The 26,946-nt window shown below is 52.2% G+C and overlaps 8 protein-coding genes across 8 annotated transcripts, besides 1 other annotated feature; 3 read left to right on the top strand and 5 right to left on the bottom strand.

The window, feature by feature from the left end:
- Positions 1 to 26,946: part of a sequence feature (contig 1.113 1..316066(1)) that runs on past both edges of the window.
- Positions 689 to 1,589, bottom strand: ANIA_06811 (uncharacterized protein; the record flags this gene model as incomplete). Its single annotated transcript, XM_659323.1, has 2 exons — positions 689 to 1,088; positions 1,150 to 1,589. 2 exons carry the CDS (start codon positions 1,587 to 1,589, stop codon positions 689 to 691), a joined length of 840 nt encoding a protein of 279 aa, XP_664415.1.
- On the bottom strand, positions 2,880 to 6,535 carry ANIA_06810 (uncharacterized protein; the record flags this gene model as incomplete). The annotated part of the gene is made up of 8 exons (XM_659322.2): positions 2,880 to 3,813; positions 4,044 to 4,442; positions 4,518 to 4,581; positions 4,640 to 4,905; positions 4,965 to 5,119; positions 5,246 to 5,620; positions 5,659 to 6,090; positions 6,266 to 6,535. 8 exons carry the CDS (start codon positions 6,533 to 6,535, stop codon positions 2,973 to 2,975), a joined length of 2,802 nt encoding a protein of 933 aa, XP_664414.1. The 3' UTR covers positions 2,880 to 2,972.
- On the top strand, positions 7,416 to 8,751 carry ANIA_06809 (SEC14 family lipid-binding protein; the record flags this gene model as incomplete). Its single annotated transcript, XM_659321.1, has 4 exons — positions 7,416 to 7,552; positions 7,605 to 7,752; positions 7,832 to 8,248; positions 8,350 to 8,751. 4 exons carry the CDS (start codon positions 7,416 to 7,418, stop codon positions 8,749 to 8,751), a joined length of 1,104 nt encoding a protein of 367 aa, XP_664413.1.
- ANIA_06808 (NAD(P)-dependent alcohol dehydrogenase) lies at positions 9,456 to 10,674 on the top strand (the record flags this gene model as incomplete). Its single annotated transcript, XM_659320.1, has 5 exons — positions 9,456 to 9,648; positions 9,705 to 10,066; positions 10,139 to 10,301; positions 10,363 to 10,478; positions 10,528 to 10,674. 5 exons carry the CDS (start codon positions 9,456 to 9,458, stop codon positions 10,672 to 10,674), a joined length of 981 nt encoding a protein of 326 aa, XP_664412.1.
- Positions 11,758 to 16,633, bottom strand: ANIA_06807 (uncharacterized protein; the record flags this gene model as incomplete). The annotated part of the gene is made up of 7 exons (XM_659319.1): positions 11,758 to 11,947; positions 11,995 to 12,425; positions 12,586 to 12,634; positions 12,941 to 12,950; positions 13,694 to 14,476; positions 15,034 to 15,057; positions 15,172 to 16,633. The coding sequence occupies 7 exons, from the start codon at positions 16,631 to 16,633 to the stop codon at positions 11,758 to 11,760; spliced, it is 2,949 nt and encodes a 982-aa protein (XP_664411.1).
- On the bottom strand, positions 18,076 to 19,383 carry ANIA_06806 (uncharacterized protein; the record flags this gene model as incomplete). Its single annotated transcript, XM_659318.1, has 2 exons — positions 18,076 to 19,081; positions 19,328 to 19,383. The coding sequence occupies 2 exons, from the start codon at positions 19,381 to 19,383 to the stop codon at positions 18,076 to 18,078; spliced, it is 1,062 nt and encodes a 353-aa protein (XP_664410.1).
- Positions 20,922 to 22,809, top strand: ANIA_06805 (sugar porter family MFS transporter; the record flags this gene model as incomplete). Its single annotated transcript, XM_659317.2, has 3 exons — positions 20,922 to 21,461; positions 21,522 to 22,184; positions 22,242 to 22,809. The coding sequence occupies 3 exons, from the start codon at positions 20,922 to 20,924 to the stop codon at positions 22,686 to 22,688; spliced, it is 1,650 nt and encodes a 549-aa protein (XP_664409.1). The 3' UTR covers positions 22,689 to 22,809.
- On the bottom strand, positions 23,375 to 23,674 carry ANIA_11530 (uncharacterized protein; the record flags this gene model as incomplete). Its single annotated transcript, XM_050611120.1, has 2 exons — positions 23,375 to 23,501; positions 23,616 to 23,674. The coding sequence occupies 2 exons, from the start codon at positions 23,672 to 23,674 to the stop codon at positions 23,375 to 23,377; spliced, it is 186 nt and encodes a 61-aa protein (XP_050467175.1).

Here is a 26,946-nt window from a genome sequence, read left to right as displayed (position 1 = left end):
CCGGTTTATCACTGTCTAGAACTATATATATGACTTTAAAATTCTACTGGAACCGTTTCGCTTCCTGTTTGAACCTTTGAGTAGGGACATTCTGGTGGAAGAGATGGTCAAGGGTTTCGGTACTCAAGCCTTTCGTTTCCGGCAGCCGGAAGAAAGCCCAAGCCAGCAAAAGCACTGTAAATACAGCGGCTGGAAGGGCCGCTTTTCCCTTGAAATTGCCTTCAGAGCGATTGAGCATGTACGGTGACACTACTGAGTTGGCGACGGAGAGGATGTAGTATGTGCCCCGGCCCAGGGAGATGGTCTTGTTGCGGAGATTGCTGGCCCCGATTTCTGCTGCGATTGCGTATGGAATCGGTCCAATAGGCATCCTAAGGCGTTAAATACCGGGGTGAGTAAGAGGAAATGCAAATGAAAAACTTAAGAGTTAAGAAGAAGGGGCTTGGGGGTAGCAGAAGAACCAAATCATCAACAGCGCGCACTGGGCCCATTGGACACCAGAGGACTGCGGCGCTACGCCCAGGAGGGCAACGGCCAGCATCAAGGGCAGCATTACAACAAGACCGGTCAGGTAGATGGTGCGTCGGCCGATATGCGTCTGAAATAACCAAGAGAGACAAGTGCCGATGAAGGCGAGCGAGATGGTCCTTAGACGAGGTCAGTTGCTGGCGGGGACCTTGTACGGCGTCTAAACAATACCAAGCGTGATCTTGAACAAGTTGCCAGGCGATAATCCGGCAAGACTGAAGAAGTAAGTGATGTAGTTCTGGATGGCCCAGCAGGGGAGAAGCTGGCAGCCCCAGCTGATTATCGAGATTTCTGATCGCCGAAGATTGGTCCACGGAGACTCGGGGCAAAACCACGCGACAATGAACAAGGGTAGAGGAAATATCCACTGTAGAGCGAACGGCAACCGATAGGGCCCCTGGGAAGGGATGTTCAGTGTGCCGGTCAGGACACCGGTGGATATCAGTCGGCCCATGACCCAACACGGGTTCACGAATGCGGTGACGTATCCGCGACGGACGAGAGGGCAGATCTGACGCATACGACGGGGTGGCAGCGGCGAAAAGCCCCAGGGGATCGAACTGGCATCAGACGGTTAGGGCTCAGAGCTCACCGGCTGGGGAGAGGCAGGCGTCTACCTACTAGAGCAGCTCGCCCACGAAAAGCACCTCCACCGAGGGCGATACAAAGGTGATGGCGACAAACGCGGTCAATGCAATAAGCGATATCATGATGACTTTCCGGGCTCCGAATCTCTCAGACGCCCAGCCGTTGAGGAAGGTGCCTGACATCAGCCCCAGGAGGCTCGCGCAGTTCAGAGCCAGCTGCCACTTGGCCGGGATGCTGTACTCGCCATTTTTAAGCTGCACTCCATACTCCCGCTGGAAATGCGGAAACGCATAGAAGGAGTGGACTATCTGCATGTCGTAGGACTCCATGACCGTGGTGAGCGAGATCAGAACCGACCAGATCACGGCCGGCTGGTAGTAGCGCAAGGTATCACGGAGGCTGGGCTCGGTCTCTGCCCTTCTGCCCACCTCGAGCTGCTCCAGATGCGGTTCTTTGGGTGGTGATGAAGCCATGGCGTGCCCTGGTAGATTGCGTGCACTGAATGATGGCCAGGTAGTCGTGGTCTTTGACCAATTATATACTGCTCCGGAAGATAACTAGATGATGCCCTTTGTTACTGTATATCTCGTGCTCAAATAAAATACAATAACTGGATCGCATACGCTCTCCTCTCTATATGAACCGGCAGTGGGCCGGCAGTCGGAAAACGCTGGGAGAGGAGATCCTGGAAATCTCCAGCCCAAACCGTCATCAGACAGCCCATTGGCAAATCCCCAGACGACGCCATACCGACCCCGGCTGTCGTACCCCGGACTCCAGTAGAATAGGCCTAGTAGCTTTCCGCATCAACACGCCCACACCCCTTCAGCTTCTCCTCATTTCAGCAGGAGACGGCTGATGCCATCGATCGCTTCTTTCGCCATCTCTACCCAGTTCCTGCGTTCGCTTTCACGAGCCCTCTATCCGATGGAAGTGTCAGGAGGCCGCTCTAGATCAAATGCTCGCTCTGGCTCTTCTAGCCGTTGTCAACGTCTTCTTCTGTACAGATGCGACTATACTTCAGGCGTGTAGATCATGGATACAGCAAGTAGAGGACGAGCTTTGGGAGCACCTGCACGAGCCGTCAGTACGCCGTGTCCAGTGTCGTCTCTTCGCAGTCAATTATCATGTCCAGAGCGGAAGTTTCTCCCGGGCATGTATGGATCCAGAGTATCGATGATAATGTCAGTCGAATGCTCAACTTTCTGGATAAGGAGGGTCTGACGGAGGACACGGTCGTCATCTACACATCTGACCAGGGCTTCTTCCTCGGCGAGCACGGCTGGTTCGACAAGCGGTTCATGTACGAGGAGAGTTTCCAGATGCCGTTCTTGATCCAATATCCGCGGGAGATTGCGCCAGGTAGTGTTTGCAATGATATTATCTCCAATGTGGATTTTGCGCCAACGTTCCTGGATCTCGCAGGATTGCTGATACCAACCTATATGCAAGGCCTGAATTTCCGCGCACTGCTGCAGCAGGAAACGCCCGTCAATTGGCAGCATGTTGCCTATCATCGGTACTGGATTCATCGAGATATTATTCATGAAGCGTATGCGCATTCTGGGGTGCGGAATCAGCGGTGTAAGTTGATATACTGGTACAATGAGGATCTTGGCCTAGAAGGGACGAGACGCGGTGGGCAGGAGAGGGAGTGGGAACTGTTTGACTGCGAGAAGGATTCGCTGGAGCTGTTCAATTGCTACTATGACCCTGAATATGCAGATGTCGTAGCCAGGATAACGCGGGAGAAGAAGGAGGAGATTGGCGATGAACCTGTTCATCATATTTAATTATCCATGAATGCAACTACCAATCATTATACCAAGTCCGGCTCAGGTAACCGTAAGTGATATCTAGACACTGATCATCTTCACAAATCGATTCCCCAGCTCATCCGCTGCCATCGGATTCCCACCCGTCAGCAGCTCCCGATGCAGAGTCGTCTGTCCAACCTTCTCCTTCGCTCCCTCGACCATCTCGGCGCCAGCATTCATCAGCGCCGTCTCGACCTTTTCAACCTCGCCCCCGAGCATGCTCTCCATCACCTTCTCCTCCGCATTGCTCCAGCTCGTGATCTTGTACCCCTTGTACGCAAACTCGCCCCCGGAAACCTTTGTACTGAGCAAAGCATACGGACCATGGCAGATCGCGGCAGTAGGCTTATTTTCCTTGTGGAAATACTCTAATATCCGACCGAGGTCCTTGTTATCGCCCAGATCCGCAAGTGGAGCATGTCCGCCGGGGATAAAGACCCCGGCGAAATTTTTCAGCTCGTCATCGGAGATACTGTTGAGTTTCCTTGGCTTTGTGAACCCGTTCTCCTTCTTCATGCGCTCAAGCAGCTCGTTTTCGCGTCGGCGCTCGTAGAAGTTCCCTGCGAATGCGAGAAGGGATTCACTATTGGGATCGGGTTGGGGTTCTCGGCCTTCAGGTGAGGCGAAGGTCACCTCGTGACCAGCGTCAAGGAGTTTCTGGAGAGGCTTTGCGAGCTCCATCAGGAAGAATCCAGAGGGTTGGTCGACGATCTTGCTGTTGGAGCTGGAGCCTTCGCCTGAGCCGGCGGGTTTCTTGAGGGGGAAGTAATTGGCGTCGCTGAGGACGATGAGGATCCTCTTTGATGGCATTTTCGTGAGCGTAGTATATGTATTGCGTATATGAGTATTAGTTGATGTGGATTTACTTTTCTGATAGATTCTAATATGGGGTGTAGGTAGGCAGGTATATGTACTCTTAGAGTATGGATAGAATGACATCACGGTGATGGAACACTAAGAGTCTCAGTGTGGGATGATATCAGAGTATGAACAGTATGCTTTGCAATACCATTTCATTATATTATCTTATCATAAATCATCTATCTAAACGCTCGCCATATTTCTATACAAAAGTACGTAAAACATCATGATGACGCCTTCGTTGCCTACACTTTCAGCCGGTGAATCAGCAGTCTCACCATCCAGTTGCTCACACCACTCGCCTTCTCAATATCCACAATTCCACCCGTGATCCTTTCCATCAGCTCCTGCATCTTCTTATCTGTATACTCGAGGCTTCCAGCATCCCGTAAGTGCTGCAGCACCGTCTCCTTAAGCGGGATATCAAGACCTCCCGGGCTCCGCGACTGTTGCAGGATTCCGCGAAGCTGGACATTTTTCGGCTGCGTATTCAGCGCGTGGATCAGCGGAAAGGAGAATTTGCACTCGTCGAGGTCCTCACAGAACCCCTTTTGGCCGGTGTACTCCGAGGAGAGGTTCTTGTAGTCGTCGCGGATCTGGAAGAACTCGCCGAGGCTATCGCTCAAGTTTGAGAGTCGTCTATCCAGTCTGCAATACCTGTCAGTTAGTTCTGCTCTGGCTGCTAGAAATATTGGATAGGCAACGCCTGGTAAGGTTACATACCCCCTCTGGACCGGTGCAATCTGCGCCATCAGCCGCGTGAGGAGGCGGAAGAGACCGCTTGTTTCTATATCCGTTTTTTTAGCTTCACCCTCCACAATCATACGCCGGGCTTAAATACGTACTCAACCTCACCATGGCCAGATACTCGTCCTCACTCGGACACTGTCCTTGCCTCGTCCAGTAGAGGTCAAAGCTCTGTCCCACAAACAAATTGTGCATCTCCTCGAGGTAGATATCCAAACAGACCGGGTCATCCAGAGCCCGCACTTTCTGCATCGCGTCGATTAGGAGGTAATTTGCCGAATTGATCGTCTGCTCTGCCCCGAAGATCGTATGCGTTGCCGGACGGCCGCGGCGGAGGGGTGAATGGTCTTCGATGTCGTCAAGCCTGTGTGCTCTTGAGCGGGGTGCTTGTGAGAAGGCGATGTGGTCTGAGAAAAGACATACATGAGAGATGCGTTATGTAGGCTCTGCGCGATACTCTTCAGTTCGTTCACGCGTTGGTCGGGCAAGACGAGCCAGACATTGAGCCCCTCAATGAAGGCCTCCCGAACTCCCTTGGAGGGAAGGGAGCTGATGTACTCGGCTGGACCGAGAAGATGCTGTTACTGTCAGTATCTTGGACCTCTGCATTGTAGAGGGGGGAATACTTCATCGCCAAGCTTCACCTGCTCAGAGTGGCTTTGTTTCTCGTGCAAATCCGACGAAGAGGATACAGAAGAGCGCACCGAAGACCTCGAATACTCCGACCAGAATGTAGGCGATGCATCGGACAAGTCTGAGTCCGAGGCGCTTCTGCTCCTGCTGTTGCTCCTGCCGCTGCTACTAGCCCCGGGTCTTTCGTCCGCAAACGCTGGATCTTCTAGAGCAGTTGAAATCGTCTGATCTTCTCGTAGGAGCGCCCCTGCAGTCTCACATAGCTCGGGGTGGTACCGTGGACACCTCAAGCTCCATGCTACATTGCCCGGAATCTGATACCCTTCTGCCTTAAGATACTCCAAAAGATGCGGTCTCTCCTTGCCTGGACCGGCTGCAAACTCTTCGACATTTTGCTGATACTGCTGCTCATACTTATTCGTAACCTCTCTCACCCGCTCCTTGGCCTGCTCAATATCCAATCCTTCCCATTGCATAAACAGACGGCATTCGTCATGGTGGTCTTATCACCCTCCTGCAGAAACTCTTCCCACTCAATATCGAATGAGAAGTAATCATTCGCTAGCCCTAGGGCCGCATAGCACGGTTTCACCAGCGGCTCAACCATCCTCTGCTCGTCTTCGCTCAAGAGGATTCCCATACCGAACCGCATGAGCATGTCGACAAAGGGAGCTCCGGTATCAACGATTCGGAAATCGACGTATTCGTCTAAATTTCCAAACACGCGCTTCTTGTCTTGCTTTGCCGTCGTCGAGACCATCGTTTTCCAGCTGTCTATCACCACTTCGGCGCAGGGGGCGTCGATGGAGAGGAGCTCGAGGAGCATCTTCGACTGGATCTGTTTGGTGCCCAGAATGGAGCGCACGGTGCGGTACTGTGTCTCGTCGAGGCCGACGTTGTCCGTTTCCATGTTTAGCTGTTGGAGATCATATCATCAGTTGGGAACGCACTGTCATGATAGGAAGGAAGGGCATAGGTACCGTTGACTTGGCCGCAGACTCGACCACATTATCATACAAGAAGGCATCTGGACCCGGTCAGCATCCGCTGCGAGAAGTGAAGAGCGACAGACATTCGAATATATAGCAAACCACCGCCAACCTCTCCAGCCTGCAGAATGGCAAGACCACGGCCCCGAAGTGCCCATCCCACGGATTACAGGACCCCCAGCGCTCGATCGGCCCGATAAAGGTCTCCCAGTCGGCGCGGCAGCGGAGCGAACCCTCGTTGGCTTTGTGCTCGTAGCGATGCCGGCGAAGCTCGTACCCGTGGCAGAACCCGGCCATGTCTGGGGCATACCGGGGCACGGCGTAGGAAGTTACGTCTTTGTTCGTGAGGATACTGGTCCTGGGCTGTGCCATAGCCGGTCTCTAGTATAGAACTGGACTTATCTGTTCGACACTGTCTGAGAAGCACACCTTGGGCTCTACCAACATTTATATACTAATTCGACCTACTCAAGGCAGAGGTCTATGGGATCGACAGTAGCGGGCGAACAATTCCTTGGGCCCAGGAGGTTACCTCACCCCCTGCTTCGCGGTTCTGACGCTTTGGGCCAATCATGAGAAATACACAAGTATCCATGAGTGACGCTGGATTGATAGAGCTGAGGGCAAAATCTGAATCTCAATGATGAACTGTGGTTTGCATCGATATGACGTTCAAGCGAGATCCACTTGGGCTCCATTCAGCCGCGGGTTTGTATAGACAACTTATGAGTGCCATCGACGATCCTATTATTTTGCGGGTACCTTGATGTCATTGGAATGATAAAGAACGCAGACAAGATTCGAAAACACAAGTTCGTCTTCTGATCCTGATCTGATGCGAGGTCATAACCCTTGTTTCTTCTTCTCTGAGTGGGCCACTCTATACTGCGGGGATCGTTTATCGACGAAAACTAAATATGGTCATGATCTACAGCTAGGCAGTCTATCTAGAGCAGTATGATGCGTGTCAGTCCAGTCCTTCGAGCAGAATGTGAATTGCAGGAAAAATGCATAATGCATCACAGCCACCTTGCAAAAACGCTAATCAATCTGACTAGCGGTCTAAAAAAACGAAAAAGCAAAAAGGTCACACAACATCGATTCATCACCTTCTCACCTTGTCAACAAACTGTCCTGATCCTGTCTCTGATTGCTGTTTGACCTCCCTCTCACACCTGCTACCGACTCATCCAGAAAGCGCCACCAACAGATCCTCTCTAACCGACATACAGCAGCCAGACCAGACTCGATGATGACCGCTAACAGTAACGAGGCATCTGCCACCACAGCATTCACCAGTCTCTGCGCCGAGAAGGGACTTCTGAAGCGCCCGCAGGGGCTCAAGGATGAGGACGTAGCCGACGGCTTCACAGACGAGGTGACCCTCTTGTAAGTATACGAGAATACCGATCTATAACCGCAATCCACGCACTACTAACAGAGCAAGACGCTTCCTGCAAGCCAACAAGCTGGATCCTTCCAAGGCGCTAGAACAATTCCAGCAGGCGCTCGATTTCCACAACGACAACGACGCAATCCGTCTCTACGATCTGCTCAGTGTGGCTGAATTCGAAGAGACTCGGGCCGTGGTATGTCCATGCCATTTGCCCCGGTTGAAGTATTGAGTCCGGCAAATAGTCGTTGCGCTGACCCAGGATGGGACGACAGTACCCCCACTGGACAGGGCGCTGCGACCGCTCCGGCCGGCCCCTGCTCATGTTCGACATCTCGGCCATAGATAAAGAAGGCCTTGCGCACTGGCGAAAGACGCGCGATATGCCCAAGGCGATTATACCCGGCGATCCGGCAGACGCAGACTCAACGGCTTCTGTTTCCATATCAGCAGCGGCCTCGCCACCACAATCGCCCAACATGGCGCAGCGCGCCCTAACCTACTTCAACTACTACCCGCGCTTTGTCCTACCGCTGTGCTCAGCTGCTCACAGGAAACCAGTCACCAATTGCGTCTATCTCGTCGACGCCGGCCCGCTGCGCATGCGGCAGGCGTGGGACCTGCGTGAGTTTGCGCGCGACATCAGCTGGATCCTCGCAACGTGTTTCCCAGAAACGATTTATCGATGTTATGTGAGTAAGAAAAGAAGAAATTAATCTTTCCCAACCCCTCTCCCCTCCCGTCCGCGGGTAGTATCCCATGTAGGAAGGGTATTTTTTTAATAGACGCGTAGTGCTGCAACGTTCCCAGCTTTCTCGCGCGGTTCTGGTCGATCATCAAGTCATTCATCGACCCGGCCACTGCATCCAAGATCCAATTCTTGCCCAGCAGTGATGTGTATGACACACTGAAGGCAGATATTGAACACGATGATATCCCGACCTGTCTTGGGGGCGGGTTCCAGTTTCAGACGGGAATGCTGCCGGATCTGGACGACGGCATTCGGCGCGCGCTGGAGTGGTCGGGGACGCAGGTTGATCTGCCTCCTGGGCCGATCAAATGGATACAGACTCTAGCTCTAGCTGAGAGTGGTACTGGGACCAGGAAGGCTGTCGCCACTGGGACTGCTGATATGGTGCAGAGGGCGGTTGAGGTAGCTACGTTGCGGGCTCCAGTTTCGTCGAGTGATGCATGATCGATAGAGCGGAGGGTATGTTGTGAACTATCTTGCTACGTAGGTTCTGAAATCTCTTGGATAGCGTCAGACTACGACGGACTATGAGCTTTATACAACGGTTATCTCTGGCTAGACGCTAGTTTCCAGCTTCTGTTCTGCAGGGGTGGTAGATTGTCCCGCTATACTATGTAGATGCCTTGCCAGCTGCAATTACTCTGACGTAGCATTCCAGAGCGAAACTACAAGTTGACTTTATATTCTAAGATGCACTGTGGCTGCAATGTACAAGACTGGGGATTGTCCGGGGTCAGTGGAGCATGCGGGGATGGAGGCAGGAAGAGCTTCATTGGGGATTCGATCGACGAGATGCCCCCTCTGGCAGCAAATTTCGGTAGATTCCCTTTTGCCTCAAGCTCATCCATCCTTGCGGGGTCGCGAGAGATTGCCTTCAAATTTTGGTTCATCCCCAAAACCCATACTGCTGTGTTGGAGCGCAAGGCGGTGCCTGGACCAATTCGACACTGGCTCATGGATTGTCGGTACTTTGGCTCCTCAATGTAGGGCGATCAAGAGCTCTCGGGTTGGGTGACCGGGGTTTGATATGGGTAGCTCTGCCTATATATTCCAGGTAAGTCAGATGTTGGGGGTTTGTCGTTCACATATCCAGCTTCAAGATCAAGATACCCCTTCAGTTCCTCCTCACCTACGCGATCTTAATCATCATGGCAGTCAAGACTCAGGCCCTCGTTTCCAGGGAGGTGAATGTCCCTCCCAAGCTCGAAGAGATCACCCTCGACGATATCCGCGCCGACGAGGTGCTCGTTGAGATCCACGCTACCGGGATCTGCCACACAGACTTCTCCTGCATGAACGGGACACTTCCCGCTGCATTCCCCAGCGTGCTCGGCCACGAAGGTACTGCCTTCGCTCTCCCATATTCACCAAAGATCAAGGCTAACCCACCATCCCAGGCGCCGGGGTGGTCCTCGAAGTCGGTGAGAAGGTCAAGCACGTCAGGAAGAACGACAAAGTCCTCCTCAGCTTCGACCATTGCGGAGCCTGCTCCCAATGCGACAAAGGCCATCCCGCCTACTGTTCCGAATGGGTCACTCGCAACTTCGGCCAGAAGCGATCGGACGGAAGCCTGACGCTAGCGGATGCTAACGGCGCCAAAGTGCATGGCAACTTTTTCGGGCAGAGCTCCTTTGCGCGACACACGATCGTCAGCAGCGCTTCGGTCGTCAAGGTCCCCTCTGATACCCGCCTCGACCTCTTCTCCCCGCTCGGATGCGGAATTCAGACTGGCGCTGGCGCCATCCTGAACACGTTGGACGTGTAGCCGGGCAAATCTGTTGCCGTCTTCGGTGTTGGCTCTGTGGGCATGAGTGCGATCATGGCCGCAAAGTTGCGCAATGCAAAAACGATCATCGCGATCGACTTGCAGCCGCAACGGCTGGAGCTGGCCAAGAAGCTGGGCGCGACACATGCCGTGCTTGGCTCGGACACCGACGTCGTGGCTCAGATCCAGAAGATTTCGGGCAGCAACGGTGTCGACAACTCCGTCGACTGTGCGGGCATCCCCCAGATCCGTTGAGAAGGCGCTGGATTGTCTTGGAACTCGGGGCAAAGGTGCCACCGTCGGTGCTCCTACTCCCGGTGTGCGTGCAGGTGTCGACGTCTTCTCACACCTCGTCATGGGTCGACAGTATCTCGGATGCTGCGAGGGTGACAGCGATACACAGAAGGTAGGTAGTCTGAATCTCAGTGACAGCAACGTTAAGCTAATGACGACAGTTCCTGCCTTACCTGATCGAGCAGCATGCAAGGGGTCAATTCCCCCTCGACCAGATGGTCACCTATTACCGTGTCAACGAGTTTGAGCGGACGTTCAAGGACGTCAAAGAGGGCAAAGCTCTGAAGGCTGTTCTTCTGCGGACATAGCTTTCTTGATTTTAGATTGATTTAGCGTAGTATTCCATATTACATTCCAGTGTTGGTCATGAAGGCCGACCGTAGAGCGCCGAAAACGGAGGAGAGTTGCTCGTTGAAGCACAAGAGGTTGTCACTACGAGGTTATAGCCAACTCGCAAGTCCCTGTGACAAGGCCGTTCCATGGGGACCCTGGGTCTCAAATACGGCCTGGTCAATCGTTGACAAATCTATCCAGGCGCACGGATACCTTGTTGCCCGATGGTGGTCAAGGACGCCACTGATCTTATGCATCGTCGAACGCTAACGAAAGAATTGAAGGTTATTCCTTGATAGTAGTCCCAACTGCCACCCCGCAGCGGTGTAGACGATGATAGTTGTCTATGAGATATCTCATAACGAATTGGTGGTAATAGAGTTGGACATATGGCTCTACCTCAAATGTAAGAGACTCGCGGTTATTATACGTCCAGTCGAAATCCTCGTACGCGAAGCACGCCATTACACCCTACAAGAGAGAACACCTTCAGAAGCAATATCGACTTGCATTGTTCCTTTGTATGGACTATAAGCACTCTTCTATACCATATTTTCGATGTAGATGCGCGTATATATACGTAATTATTATATCTATATGCAGAGATAGTTTGCTCATAAATCAATCTTCATACGCCAACATTACGAGTAGCGCTCCAACAATTGCTCAGAATCTTCAAAACCATCACCGGTCTTGGCCTGGCGGCTATTGCGGAGTCGGAATCCGGTCGTCGGAACTGGTTTCTCCAACCGAATTGCCCAGAGGAACAAATCCTCCAACGGCAACAAAATGAGCCAGACCCGGTTGATCAGGAAGCAAGTAACGACGAGAACATTGCGATCGTCGCATCGAGCCAGTAGTGGTTAGCCGTGGCAACAACCACCGACAGGACCAAGACAGGGTACAGGATGCCAAAAATGACGAAGATAGCGGTCGTCGCCATGGACCGGAGAGTCCTCCGCCCGCCGTTGAAAAGTTACCAGAACTTGGAGTGATAGATGTATGTGAAGTGCAAGCAACGGCATCGCTGCCAGCTGGTTGACCATCTTCCCACCAACTCACACGCTTTCAGCGTTCCCCTGGCGCACGGTGTTGTGGAAGTTGAAAGACTCGGGCAGCAGACAGGGTGGCATGCAAGGGAAGAAGCAGAAGACCACGAATGCGACAAAGTTTCCGAGCGTCATCGTGCGGCGGGCGATTGCGAATCGCTCATGGTCGGGGGCAGCCCAATACCACCACGAAAGGAAGCTAGACAGTCAGCCTGGACCGCTTGTAGTTAGGTAACAAGCACTTACACAACAGTCCCTGGAATATGCACCAGCGAGTAGGTGCGATTAAAGGTCATCCACCCGGGGTGTCCATTTGGAAAGTATGCCTGGAAGTCCGACTCCCCGATCGGGAAGAAGATGCTGAAGATCGAACGGTGCTCCAAGTCGAGAATAGCAATCCCATGGTCCTGAGCGAGCTGCACAACGTCCGTTCCAGCCGGAGATAGAGCGTGCGAAATGGCCTTGGTGCAAGAATAGAAGGCGTAGTTCAGGACCCAGTAGAACAGTTCCACCAAGAACGGGAAGTTCTGCACAATCCGACTGTGAATGTGGTTGGCGAAGCGGGAAGAGTTTGGCGTCCGGATCACAACCCGGCCATATACACGTCGCTTCGGCTCGTGGGGTTCCTTGCGGCCATTCTCATCTTCCAGAGGAACGGGGGTGAATTCGATGTCGGACTAGAGGAACTCTCGCTCGGCAACGGGATCACGATTCTTATCAAGGATTTTGAAGTGTTGTATCGATTGACGTAGAGGGAGGTAAGCATAATGCTAACAACGATCTGAGGCCAACAACTGTTAATACCTTGCCGTATCAACACGGGGAGACATAACGCACGATCAGCTCCAGCCACGTATGGGAAGAACTGGGGCTTCCCCAGATCAATCTTGTCGGTCCCATTCAACGCCATTACGATGGCTTAGGACAGTCACAGTCGGCAGAACAGCGAAAATTAGCACGCGACCCGAAGATCAAAAGATAGACGAACAAAAAGCGAATTGAAATTGGAAGAAACCCCTTGGTAAAATTAAATACTGAGAAGGGCAAAGAAACCCCCTAGAGAAGGATGAGTGTGTTGGAAAAGGGAGAGAGCAGAATCTGGGAATCGAAGGCGAAGCTGAGGGAAGACGAGGATGGGGAGTCGATCTAAGCAGCGCGAAGCCTCGGTGCAGACCCGCAGTGTACAACTCACGATCCATGCACTATAACAGAATTTTATATAATTATCCAAGCCTACTAAGTAATGGACTGCTCTTTCTTTTAATTCAGTTAGTTAGTTTTCTTTTTCCTACTTTATTGATGGGCAGCACTCATTATCAGCACTCTGCTGTAGATTGATCTATTCCCTGAAAGAAAGGAAAGAGGTCAGAAGACCCCGATCCACATGACTAAGCGGAGATCTCGTAACTATCCGTATCCATCTCTCAGCCTTAGGAGGTTAGTCTCAGCCCTGCACAGCCACTTGACATTCCGTACGCGGAACGATCAAGGCAGCTACAGACGCTACACAACATGACAAGGGATTTTTGTGTGTGTGTGTGTATAAGTGTGTGTGAGTGTGTGATAGAATCAAGACATGTATTCTATTTTCTCTAGCTGATACTCCAGTCTGGGTGGTGTCGAACGAGCTACAGTGAATCACGTGACGTAAGCATACTTTGTCGGCAAAACGCCGGAAGTTCCAGACCAAAAGTCTCCTCATCAAAATCCACTGATTAGCTCAGATACAAAATCATGCTTATACGGAGGCGTCTGTGGTTTTGATTGAGCTGAACATGGAAGATCAAAGTCCTGCATAACCGTCAAGTGCGGATCCTTCATCTCGAAACTCGACCACTCAGGCAATCAAATATATAACTCCGTGCACAGAAGTGACTGGGAAATTATATATATAATCCACAGACCCTTGGGAACGTTCATAATTCCATAACAACTTGCCCCTCACCTCCAGACCAAGGATCAGACAGCATCGCCTCCGTTGTATGGGCACCTAATGCCACTGTCCTCGTGGGAATCTCGTCCAGAGCCAAAGTCACTGGTGTCGCGGCCGCTTCAACTATACCCTCACTGAGACTCGTGAAAGACGCTCGACCCTCGCTAGGATATGAAGCTGTGATGGTAATCCTTGAGCTTGTACGGTATACTGACTCTACTATATCCCATGATGTGATGATTTCTTCCTCGTTCAAATCGATAATATGAATCTCCTCATACCACACGACAGTCTGCTGAAAGCATACATCCCCGCTGATTTGGAAACAGGCTAGACCTTCTGGACAACAGCGGACGGAGCCGGAGTGGCGATAGCAGTAATCCCCTGGAAGACAGTGCTCGGAGGCCGCGCAGCAGTCTTGCGTTGAAGGGATGCAGGTGTCGCCGCATTGCTTCCGCTGTGGTGGGCACGAAAGCTTGCGTTGCGGCGGACCGGAGAAGGCATCGGTTCTGTCTGAATGATTGTTACTTCTGATTCTTTGGGAGGTGTCAACAAGGTTACCATATGTTGTTGGTATCGGCGCACTTTCAGGTCCAGTGTAAGAGACCGTCTTCGTGAGTAGGATGCGCGAAACATCTGAAGAATATCTACCGAAATCTTGAAGTTCATCCTGTTCTATTGCGCGAGATCCAGCTGAAAGGGAGAGGAGATAAAGCAGAGTGCGGTAGAGCGACATGGTGCGCTGAGATGTCATAGTAACCGAGTACGCGGTCCAGAGTGTATCGCAGGTTGGGACTGGTATGGACGAAAGAGGGCTAAGGTAGCTATATACTTGCTGCACAAAGGGCCCTGACCGGCCTCTGTCACCGAATATAAATGGAAGGCTTTGTTCCGATTTGAGTATACGGGCGCTTAGACTTTGCTCACAGCGGATTCTCTTATGCAACTGCAAGGACCGGCCCGTCCCCAGCGCCTACATTACAACACTAACGATGGTACTTTAAAGAAGTTCAGATACACGGGGTAAGTATGGCGGCTACATTAAATCTCTAACCGCCGGCACCCGCTCAGTATGCAGCCCACACTGAATCACATCACACTTTGGCGCCTACAGGAGAGGCCTGCTATTGGTTAGACACGAGTATTTGTCGCGCCAACTTAGTATATTCCTCCTACTCTCATCTAAATGTTAAGGTGCATTTTTCTTTACGTAAAATCAAAGGGGGTTTGTTATGGTGGCTTCGCAATTACTGGGTAGCCAGCCAGCCCCAACCCGGCCAAGAGGTTGGGAGCTCTTGCTTGAGATATTTCATGACATAGTTTGAAGAGATAGTAAGTACAGAGACGCTTACACCGACTCAGAGAAACAGCTGTTTCTAATATCAACACTATATCTAAAAGCATATATATACGGGACCAACATACACATTTCGCCCATATACGAGGCGCGGTCCTCATTTAGGGAAAAGCCCACCCTCCAGTTCGCTTACTGAAGAACCCATCGGGATCGTACTTCGCCTTGATCTCCTTGAGCTTCTGATAACCAGCAAAAGTGGTCAGCGGATCCTGATCGTGGCTCGCATCATTCAGGAACAGCGGCAAGCCCTCTGTTGGGGGCACCGACTCGACCATCTCCTTGTAGCTCTGATTCGCCTCCTCGAGTTCCTCCTCGCTCAGCAGTGACGACGCCGTCAGGAGGAAATTCACCCAGAACCATGGCCCATCAGGCATCTGCATGGCGTTACCGCCAAAGTTGGAATTTGATGCGTCGGTGAGCGATCTCGGAATCGGCTGGATGTCCATCGAGGTCAGGAGGTACTTGCCCTTGTTCTCGTTGCCCCAGGCGACCCATTTCTCGTACAGCTTGTTGAGGCTTTCTTTGCCCTTCTCATCGCCACTGTGGACCGACACGCGGAAGGTATTCCGGCCCTTGATGAGTTCGGCGCTGCCCGGGATTGGCAGGTTCACGACCCCGTTGTAGTCAGTTTGCTTGAGGGTATTGGCCAGGTGCGGGATGTCGGTGAAGTTCTTGAAGACGTCGCCTGCGTCTGGGCCATCATACACCAGGAACATGATGATTGCCTCGTCGAGGTTGTGCTCGAACCCTGGCGTGGGCAGTTTCTCGTAGGTCCCGATGATGGCGGCTTTGGGATCGTCGTTGTACTGGATGAAGTTGGTAATCGCGTCCAGCACGGCGGTGTTCTGCTGGAAGAGGTAGATGATGTTGCCAGCGTAGAAGGTGTTGGCCGGGTATGACTGCACGGTGTACTTGGTGACGACGCCGTAGGCGTTGCCGCCACCGCCGCGCAGGCCGTAGAACAGATCTGGATTCGTCGACTCGGACGCTGTGACAATCTCGCCGGACGGGAGGACGACCTCGAGCTCGCGGAAGGAGTCACAGGCGAGGCCGTACTGGCTGGAGAGGTAGGAGAGGCCGCCAGAAAGGGCGAGGCCGGTTCCGACGCCGGCGAGACGGGCGCCGACGACGGTGCGGTTCCACTGAGAAAAGTAATCATAGATATCGCCAAAGTCGCCGCCGGGCTGGTAGGTTGCGAGGGTCGACTCTTCGTCGTAGAACCGCTCAGCCATGCGAGACAGGTCGATCAGCACGCCTTTATCGACGGAAGAGTAGAAATCGTTAGGGTTGTGGCCGCCGGCCTTAATAGCGAAGCGGGAATCGGAACGTCGGATTGCCTTGATTGCGATAGAGACATCGTCGGTGGAGACGGGGTAGACTATGCATGAGGGCTTGTACTTGCTCTGCTCGGTGTTGTAGTAGGATTGGGTCGAGTCGATGTAGTTGATGCTCAGGGTGTTAGACACGACCGTCTTTGACCCAAGCAGCTGCGTCAAGTTGCCGCAAGCCTCGGGGCCAGGGCCAGTGGCCTTGGTGGCAGAAGCACCGAGAATCAGACCCAGGAGGGCACAAGCTGAACTGACTTGGCGGAACATGATGACTTCAGCCCTACCTTTCACAGATACCGTGACGGTCCGCGGAAGCGCGCCAGGGAGCAGTTAGGGCTTTAAGTACTCGTTCATCGGCTGCCCCTGAATCCAACAATGGAGACGAAAAGGTACCCATATCAGATGGAGAAACGCACATCCGACATGTTGTTTGCTTGTCCTGAACATGTCAGCTTGGTTCTGAATTAGGTCTGGACTAATCAACGAGAACCCTAACGCAATACGCCATTTCGCCTCGGCCCTGGAATACCGCAATCCACTACTCTGTAAATGAGATCGGCAAACTGGCGTACAGAAAGAGACCTGATTGGTGGGTACCTTGGAACCTATCTCAGGGCTAGCGAGCCATGGCTTTCCCTTTGCAGCTTGGGGGCCGCATGACTTGTTGATGGCTCGATCGAGACCGCCAGGTTCAGGCACAGGCGTGTGACGAGAACCTAAAAGTCGCAAGTCTCGCTTCAACGAAAACGTATTTCTGACTGCTGAAACATATGCAGCTCGGTACAAGAATATCGAAAGGTCTCTTCATGGTAGCCTCATGGGTCCTGACTCAGGTGTACCGAGGAATCTCGGTAACCTGCTTGGTTCCATGGCCACTGTGGATCTACCGAATGCACATCTTCAACGGTTCAAGGGAACCCCGCAAAATGCTGTTTGCTCGCAAACGCGATCGAATGTGTCGCCAATGCGTTTCGTATATCGATACGCATAGTGACGTCGCTAACACTGCTGCTTGATTAGGGATGCAGCGCGAGGTGATCTACCTCGACGACGTCGCCATTCTGCAGGATAGGCTGTCATTCGGAACAATTAGACGGGAGATAAGGCATAGAACATCGGCAATTTTCTTTTTTTTTTTTTTAGGATTCAGGTTTACTTCAAATTTAGCCCCTGGATACAGGGCTGAAACGCGCTGAGTGCTATACAAGGATTATGTCGCAAGGGACGTCGAAACGAGGCTATTTCCAGCACTCAGGACATGTCTTATTTAATTCCAGCCAGGAGCTTACTCTACTTCGCGAGAGATGGAAGCTCTGGGGTATTGGAGTAGCTTGAAACTGGGGCTCAAATCCTGGGGTCTTAAATCGCTAGATCGAAAACTTCATCGTACAACGTACAGAACCGATGATCATTGGGCGGTTCGCCATCCTTCCAGAATGAAACGCTGTGAGAGTCCGCTAGGATAGTGTCCAAGAGTTAGTTTATTATTCTCTAGTGCCGTAACTGTCCGGTGCATGTGGGTTTCAGCGAGTCAGTTAACAGGTGTCATGACTCCACAGCAATAGCATGATACCAAAGATCCGCAGTGGCCGTCCAACTGGGCCGCCATTGAGTTTCTTCACAAGGGGATATACGAACTGTTTCAATATAGCGGCTTCAAACCTCCTTTCTTATCGCCAGGGCCGGACTACCGCCAATGGCCAGTCAATTCATTCTCTCCTTTCCTTTCCAAGGACCAGCTCTGCCATCAACACATAGCGATGAGGCAGCTGGTGAATCCACCATAGACCGGAGCGGGTGCGATCGAGCAGGATCGCATAGTATGCAAGCATAACCATGGCATACATATTGCCCTCCTTTATCATACGATCAAAGTCCCGCGGGATCAGAATAAGCCATGTGAACACATTAAGCACATCGTCGAGGCGTACAGCGGACAGTCGCCTATGGATCTCTTCTAACTCCACAGCGGCAGGCTCGATTTGGCAAGGGTCTTCATGACCTGCTTGAGCGAGGGCCGGAACGGTCAACTGGGTGACCACCACAAATGCGGCACGAAGACTATTAAGAGCGGCGCACAGGGCTTGCGACTCAGTCGCTGGGACGGCTGGGTTTCTCTCCCATAAAAGACTCAGCCTAGCTAAGCGTCCATCCTCAACGCTGACCCAGCTCGTTGTGGGCTCGCGCAGCACTGGGGCGCCACGCCGTTCGATGGCAGGGTACAGCAGGATATTCGAGGTCCAGCGCTGGAATCTCGAGAAGATGCTGAAGATGCCTTGCTGCCCGTGAATCACTCGCACGGCATGCGTTGCGAGCCGCTTGATGGTTTCTGGTCGCTTCGACGGCACGTTGCGTGCGACCCGGAGAAGGGCGCCGCATTCCTCGCTAACACTCTCCACGGTGATCACATTAATGAACATGGCGAAGCCAAAGAGTGCGGCGGTATTGTCCTTGTTGATGTTCTTGATGACTTCTAAATACTGCGGAAGAGCCTGGTCGACGTGGAAGGCGGACTCTCCGAGTAAGCTCCGCGAAGTCTCCGGGGACAGCGACGCCATATGGATGTACGCGACGCTGAGCAGTCCATGGCTGATAAAGGCAAAAGATCCTGCCAGCTCTGGCAGTGCTTCGCGCCAGATACTCTGTAGACGAGGGAGGCACGGGAGTGGCAGTAGAGCTCCAGGTCGCGCGTACACCTGCGACAGAAGGACGGGCCTATCCCCGTCTCAGAGATACGAGTAGGAATCCGCCCAAGTAACGAGACATTGCTCGTCTGCCCTAATGGGTGACTCCATTGTTGGCTAAGATACCGGACGGAACAGTCGAAGCCCCGTTGCGTCCAGTTTCCGCAGGCGGGCTTAGTCTCATCGCACTGCACCGGTCAAACCAGATCATACAAAGCCGCCCAGAAGGGTGAACAGTACCTTTATCCTCCGCTGCTTGCACAGAAAACAGCCGTACCTTGATTTATGGTGGAATCGGCGAATTTTCTTTGACGGCGGCGGGACGCTGGTCATCTCGGTAACTAGACAATTTTATCGCCAGGTACGGACACTAGGTACAGACGAGGCGGAGAGCCAATTTTGGACGTACTCCAAGTAGATCTAATAATATCCAAAATCGAGTCACGGACGAATGGGAGGTTATTCGTTCAAGGCTAGAACTTCGACCTGAGACATACAGGACACCAACTTCCGGATCATGGCCTCGGCTGACCAGGAAGAGTTTCACTTTGTGAACCCCTGCAACCGATCTGCTGCCTAATCTGGAACAGGGGCAATAAAGAGCCGGTATATTGAGGCACCCTATTACTCAAAAATAGACCTCCGATTATGACGAATCTCCCGTAGACATCGACGATCTTCATAAGCCAAGTTCTGAATCCTTATCACCAGTCCGTAATACTCTGAAGCAATCGTCGTACATTTGGCTTCTATTTCCCATACGAAAGATCAACCAGGAGCCATCGAATTGAGCAGACACCTGAGATCACGTGCATCTCGGCCAGCTAGGGAGCGATCGAACTAGCCATGTATCCGAACGGAGGCCACGGAGATTATGTATCGGTCCATTTTTGACTTTCTGCCCTACCCAACTCCAGAGATTGCGAGCCTCCTTCAGTCTCGATCCGCGTTACAAAAGCTGGTTTTGTCTGCGGATGAGGAGTTGAAAAGACAACCCCGTGGAGGACCTGTTCTCTGTAGCTTTAGCCCAACTGGGGCCAGATTGACCAACCTGATTGGCAGCGCCAAGGGCTAACCCTGATAGGTCAATAGTTAAGCTTGGCGGCCTGAGGCCAAGAAGCCAATAAGTAGCCAACAAGTAGCCAACAAGTAGCCAAGTCAAGCTTTATGTCAACCAGACATTCAGCCGTTGCCCAGATTCTGTTTCTTCACTAATAGATCATAAATAACTTACACCCAGATAGAGTGATGGAAAACAAAACTCCGCGTCTTAAGTGCGCTTCTCCTCAACGGTGTCAGATTTGCACCCGAGTCAACGTTCTGCCGTTCATACCGTGCTCGGCCACTTTCCGAGCCAGGGCTAAGGGCTTTTCCAGCCCGTTCCGCCCGACCCGGGCCGAAGCTGTCGGGGCCAGTGGGAAAGCGGTCCCGACTGGGCCTCTGACTGGCTGACGGGCCGATGAGTGGACTTAGACCATGACATGGATTAATGGAGAGTGAACGGCCACTAACACCGGCAGAATCTTCTCAAGTCTGATGGCTGAGCGATTAACCCCAGACTCGCTCCTGGTGCGTCACAGCTCCCAGATGGATTGGAGTTAAACCGTCTCCAGGCGGATAAAGAAGAACAGCCTGGGGAAAATGCTTCCCCGGGCAGTTCTCTGCTCCTGACGTGACGCTCGACGTATCGCAGCTTCGCATTGCCCACTCACTATGCCCCAGACACCGTGGTGAACCCCAAAGGAAACCTGAGTGTGGAGAGGGCTAGAGTTGACAAACCCCCGAAGTTTCTGCGGACGCTTTTTAGAAGCCGTTCCCACGTCTGAGTCTCTTTCATTCACAACCTCTTTCCAAAACTGCCTACTATCATCATGGGCGGCGTGCTGCATCTGGTCGAGGACCGGCCGACCCCCAAGTCCGTGTACAACTGGCGAATCTACGTGCTAGCCCTTATTGCATCATGCGGCTCCAACATGATCGGTTATACATCGGCCTTTATTGGCACGACAATCACATTATCGTCATTTGAACATGAGTTCGGCTTCGACGAGAAGACGGATAGCCAGGTAGACCTGATCAGCGAGAATATCGTGTCGCTGTTCATTGCGGGAGCGTTCTTTGGTGCCATCCTCACCTACGGCCTCGGCCACTTGATCGGACGAAAATGGAACCTGGTCGTCGCGTCTGCCATCTTCACGCTCGGCGCCGGCTTAACTTGCGGCGCAACGGGCTCGACTGGACTAGGGATCCTGTACGCTGGACGCGTCTTGTCAGGACTGGGCACAGGCGTGGCTTCAAACATCATCCCTATCTATATTTCCGAGCTTGCACCGCCAGCTATTCGAGGACGGCTGGTCGGTTTTTATGAGCTTGGCTGGCAGATTGGTGGACTGGTTGGGTTCTGGATCAACGTAAGTGCTCTCATCTCCAATACGATCAAGTCAACTACAGACGGCTAATCTAGCCACTAGTACGGAGTCGAGATGCATATGCCCTCCACGCACCAGCAGTGGATCATCCCGTTCGCCATCCAGATCATCCCCGCAGGCCTCCTCTTCATCGGCTCCCTCTGGATCCGCGAGTCTCCGCGCTGGCTCTTTCTCAAGGGCCGCCGTGCCCAAGCCATGGCCAACCTCTGCTGGATCCGCCAACTCGACGAAACCGACATCTATATCACCGAAGAGGTGGCCGCTATCGATCAAGCCCTGGAGGAGCAGGCCGTAACAGTGGGAATTGGTTTTTGGAAGCCCTTCCAGGCCGTTGCCAGACGCAAGGCGATCTTGTACCGCCTCTTCCTCGGATGCATGCTCTTCTTCTGGCAAAACGGATCGGGCATTAACGCAATTAACTACTACAGCCCGACGATCTTCCAGAGCATCGGTGTCTCTGAGAGCGATGTCGGCTGGATGACGGGTATCTTTGGCGTTATCAAGGCCGTCATGACCTTTGTGTGGCTTCTTTTCCTGGTCGACCAGCTGGGCCGTCGGAACCTGTTGCTTGGAGGTGCTATCATCGGTTCCGTGTGCATGTGGGTGATCGGCGCTTATATCTACGTTGTTCAACCGGAGGAGAACCCGACCGACCACCTGAACGGTGGTGGTATCGCGGCGATCTTCTTCTTCTACCTTTGGACGGTACGTTCCAGACCCCCTCCCTACACCAAAAGCCCGCGCTAAACAAGTACTATACAGGCCGTTTACACGCCGACCTGGAACGGTACCCCCTGGGTCTGCAACTCCGAGTTCTTCGACCCGAACCTGCGCTCGCTTGCGCAAGCCGCGACCACGGCCAGCAACTGGCTCTTCAACTTCCTTATATCTCGATTCACAAAGCAGATGTTTGCAACCATGCACTACGGGGTGTACTTCTTCTTCGCCGCACTCTCGTTCTGCGCCTTCTTCTTTGCGTTCTTCCTCATACCCGAGACGAGCGGGATTCCGCTGGAGGCTGTGGACCGTCTGTTCGAGATCAAGCCTGTTTGGAGGGCGCATGCAAAGTTGAAAGAGCAGCTTTGGGAGGACGAAGAACAGTTCCGGTTTGAGGTTAAAGAGGGTGTTTTTGGGAAGGATGGAAATGAGGATCCTGCTCATGGGCATGTAGAGGACCGGAGTCAGACTGAAGCGGAGGAGCGGGGATGAGGACCAGTGCGAGTCCTCAGACAGACGACGGGCACGACTAGAATGGAAATTGATATGGAACTGGTTATGATAGAATATAGATTTGTCGTGGCCGTCTATCACAAGTGGGCGCCACTCCACCTCGAACGATTGCTCCGCCATTGACCAGCTACCAGAGAGTATCAGGTCCGCTGAGCGGGCACAGATCCAGGCAGCTGAGTATTCAAATGGTTCTGGACTGTTGCGTTACTAACAGCCAGAATATGAGGATCTGCTGCATCAACGCTGAGTTGACCGCCCTGAGCCCATATAGACGACTGCATTCCACCCCTACCTTCAGAGTAGTGAGCTATCACTTTAACGTCCTAATATGTTCACACGACTCTTCAGCGCTCACCACGTTCTTAATCCCTCTGGAATGTGTCGAATGAGCGCTTGGATTCGACGAGCCCAGTCTGCAACCACAATATAGGCCTCTTTTATCTATTCTTTATATTCCTTTCAAGCTCTACAATCTTACAGCTTGGCTGGAAGCCACTAATGAGTAAGGCATCATTAATTTGGATTACGAATTTGTCTGGCCTGGTAACTAAACATTTTCCCATGGACACTTGGAGCTTACTGAACGAGTCTATACGCGCATACAGTATATTCATCCGTTATAGGGTTCGAGGTAATCCACATGCACGCTGTCTCGAAGAATCAGCCTACTCATCGAACCACCAGAGCATCAGCTCCGGTTCGGGTGCCTTGATTCGACCCTTGCCGGGACCAACATAAGCGGTGAAAATCGCGGGTCCCACGGGGGTGCTGACGGTTCGTTCGATATAACGCCTTTAATGCAGTTTTGCATTGGTAATAGTAAAGTGACCCATTTAGAAAAGCTCTGGGAACAAAAGACAGAGAGAATAAAGATATATTTGACCGCTTTGGGGACGAAAAACACACCAGTGATGTTGGGGAGAGATCCTCCTGTGTAGCTTCTCTATTCCAGCTGGCTGAGCCATTGGGGCGCGGATAGCGATGTTCGAATAGTCTTCTAGCAGAGGAAAACCTGACTTCTCTGAAATTTTCGGCCGCCATTTAGGCCGTCCCGCGGGTCGGCGATGACAATGATATTTTACCGAGGTAGGCGAGGTCTTTAATCGACAGGTATTGGATATGTAGTGAGATATCGGGAAGGGATCACAGAAGCAACGCCACAGGCGAGACGCATAGCGGTAAACGCGTATGTCGTAAAATGCAGTATCGGGTCGATTATGTTTCCTGAGACCAAGGTGACGTTGTTAAGGCTCGGGGCGCTATTGCGGCGGCCTGAAGGCCATCCCGAGTAACTTTGACCCAGTGAAGATGAAGTTCCGACCGTCGGGGAAAATGAAGATGCGGGAAGGATAGATACACGGATCAGAGCTCATTTTTTCCACCGTCCTCCATTGAGACAGCTTTACGATCTTAAGACCGGTGGTAGTACTTTTGAGCAGGTGTTGCAGACGTCTGCGCGCAACCGAGTCCGTATAATGAATGCAGAGATGGAGGGTCTCTAGCTTATACAAGCCAGGAAGCAAAGCATAGTAACCTTCTTGGAACAATATTAGTTGCTCAGGCGGAAACCACGGCACCGCTCATTCTCGGCGCAAGTGTATGGCTCTCGGATTGTCGTCGATGAGGCTGATTTAGCCTTTGGAAGCGCCGAGAAACAGGAGCACGAATAGGCCACTGGCAGAAAGATATTTACTTCAGAGTATACATCAAGCTTGGCCGCATGATAAGAATCCTGAGCCCGAGGGAAAGGGGGAAATAACGGGCTGTAGCCGAACTGGTCTCGAAGCGGGCGGCGGCCCAGCCAGATAGCTGGCTTCCCTGGTGTATCGTGCAGGGACGGAGGACTTGACTTCCGTATAACCTTAACCCCACGGCAGAAAGATTCTCGAATCTGCTCATGCAGCTGGCGAGAGTCTCTGCCAGGAGATCCGAGCTGATGAGGGAGAGATGCTCCGCCACCACAGTTTGGTAGGCATGGTAGTTCGCTTGTAGTATTCGGCACACCATTTTCCAGCTCTCTGCTAGGGGAGCTTGTAGCGCTTGGCTGCGGAAAAGGTGGTGAAATCGGGGTTATAAAGGCCCCGGAACACATCAGCAACCAGAGCTACCTCTTTTACGTAGAGGCGGAAGGTGGCGTGTGAGCGACAGCTTCAAATCCGTCGAGGCTTTCCCTGGTGCTAAAGACAGTGAGGCGCTGGAAGAAAGCTGCAAAGGTGGTCTGCAATTTAGCGTGCAGAGCCTTGCATGCCAGACGAAAGGCACAAAGACCAGCCTTGTCCAGAATCTGATACTGATGTTGGTAAGCTCAAGCCGGCAGTGTCAAGGGGCATGGTTGATGGATTGGTGTGAGATGTGAGAGACGGTTGCTGCTAAGACGTAAACTATATATCGGGATCACGGAAACTGCACTACTTGTGCAGACCAATGGGCCACACGAATCCAATTCTATGGTCTAGAGTGGAAGCCTCAAATATCCATCACCGCATCCATCCGCGCTGTCTCCTAGTCAACCCTTCCGATCCATAAGCTGGTTCAATATAATCCCAAATGTCCGCATAACCGTCATGAAGAGGCTCTTACTTCCCGTCAATAGTGGCACGATTCGGCCAAGAAGGTATACAGCTCGAGATTAAACGCAGTCGGGCGAGTTTACGATCTATGCTGCCTCCAGGCGGAACCTTAGTTATCTTGATCAAACTCAATCGGTGTCAAATCAACCATGCAACACCAGCAGGAGCTTACAGCTGAATTTGGTCACACGGGTCAAAACGCTTCCATACTTCGTTGCTCGGTTCCCATACCAGATGTGAGAACGTCCTAGCGCTCAGGAACAAAGTGGCACTCTTTGACATGGCTTTCATGCCATTCATTGTGCTGCGCTGCTCACGGGAAAACCGCCCAAAAGGCAGTAGTCATCGGTCTCAGGGAGTTAGGGCAAAGTAGGCGGGGCATCGGTCATGGTTCCGTAACGTATAAGCGCGCCTCATCCTCCCGGTTATCCAGATCGGCTTTGTAAATATATTCTTCGTAGTCCGAATAGAGAGATCGAGCGGGGCCCCTGGGTAACACCGCTGATGTCGCAGTTATTGTCCTCGGTGACCGAGGGGAATAGGTAGCTGAGGTCGGGGACTAGGAGGGTTTCCGCCGGGCGAGGTCATCTACTTCGTACATATACTCGTATGATGGATCTGCTGGATGGTGTCATCAATGCGATCTCTTTCTCTCACTGTCGAGTGCGGCGGTCTTAATTGAACACCAGTTCGCAAGAAAGGAAGGGGGTTGATGTTAGGATTGTACGACCCGCTGTTGGCAGAGGCCAAGTAGACCGCGATGATTGCAATCGCATTTCTGGTCAGTCTTCGAAGAAAAACAACTGCATATAACACTACATCGTAGGTCCTGACGGGTTCACAGAACGGTTCCAGTGTCACCGTCGTCCAGAAAGGTGATAACCGTAGTAGGCCGTGTGAAGCTTCTGGCGACGATACTCTCTGCAGTAATTGTCACTGTCTGACTATTACTTGCTCCTTCATAATGCTCTCTGGACCTCTAGGGCCTCTGCACTGCGCACGCGCTGGTAGACCTCAAGACGCTCCCGCGGATGTAGACACAGAGCCTCATGCACTGAGGTATGGTTCTAAGCCAAGTTCCGTACGATACACAAATATAGCTCACCAGTTGGTGGTTTCTGAAGCTGGGACCTGTATTCTTCTCCTGTTTAAGCTCATCGCTAAGTCGCGATTGTACATTGGCATACCGAGATTGGCTGAGAGATTATCAGACAATTGGATCTGTGGTACTTTGACAGTCTTGAAGTTCATTAACTGTTTTCCTTAGAGCTCGGGGGCTGTTGTTCGTTCGTTTCTTATTATGCGGCCAAGCTTAATATATACTTTGAGGTAAGTATCTTTCTGCCAGTGGCCTGTTGCGTTATTTCAGGGTTCTGTTCTAACACAGCAAATTTGAACGTAGTTGTCACAGGCTATGGCCTGGATCTTGGTTGTCGGCCATGCCCTCAACCTGGTTCTAAATAAGGTTTCTGCAACATCAGTGTACAGCTTCGGAAATTGCGGCCTCGAAGCTTAGGAAAGGAGATCCGTCCTCATAACTTTGGAAAAGGGATCCGTCGGCATACAGGTCCGGGAAGTCAGAAAGGTTGATAAAGGGAGGAGGAAGATATCTGCGCTTCTATTTTTTGTTTCTTTCTCTAAGCTTGTGATACTCGTTTATACAGGAC

Source organism: Aspergillus nidulans, chromosome I (assembly GCF_000011425.1).
Source record: "Aspergillus nidulans FGSC A4 chromosome I".
NCBI classification, from domain to species: domain Eukaryota; kingdom Fungi; phylum Ascomycota; class Eurotiomycetes; order Eurotiales; family Aspergillaceae; genus Aspergillus; species Aspergillus nidulans.
This window is presented reverse-complemented; position numbering and strand designations above follow the sequence as displayed.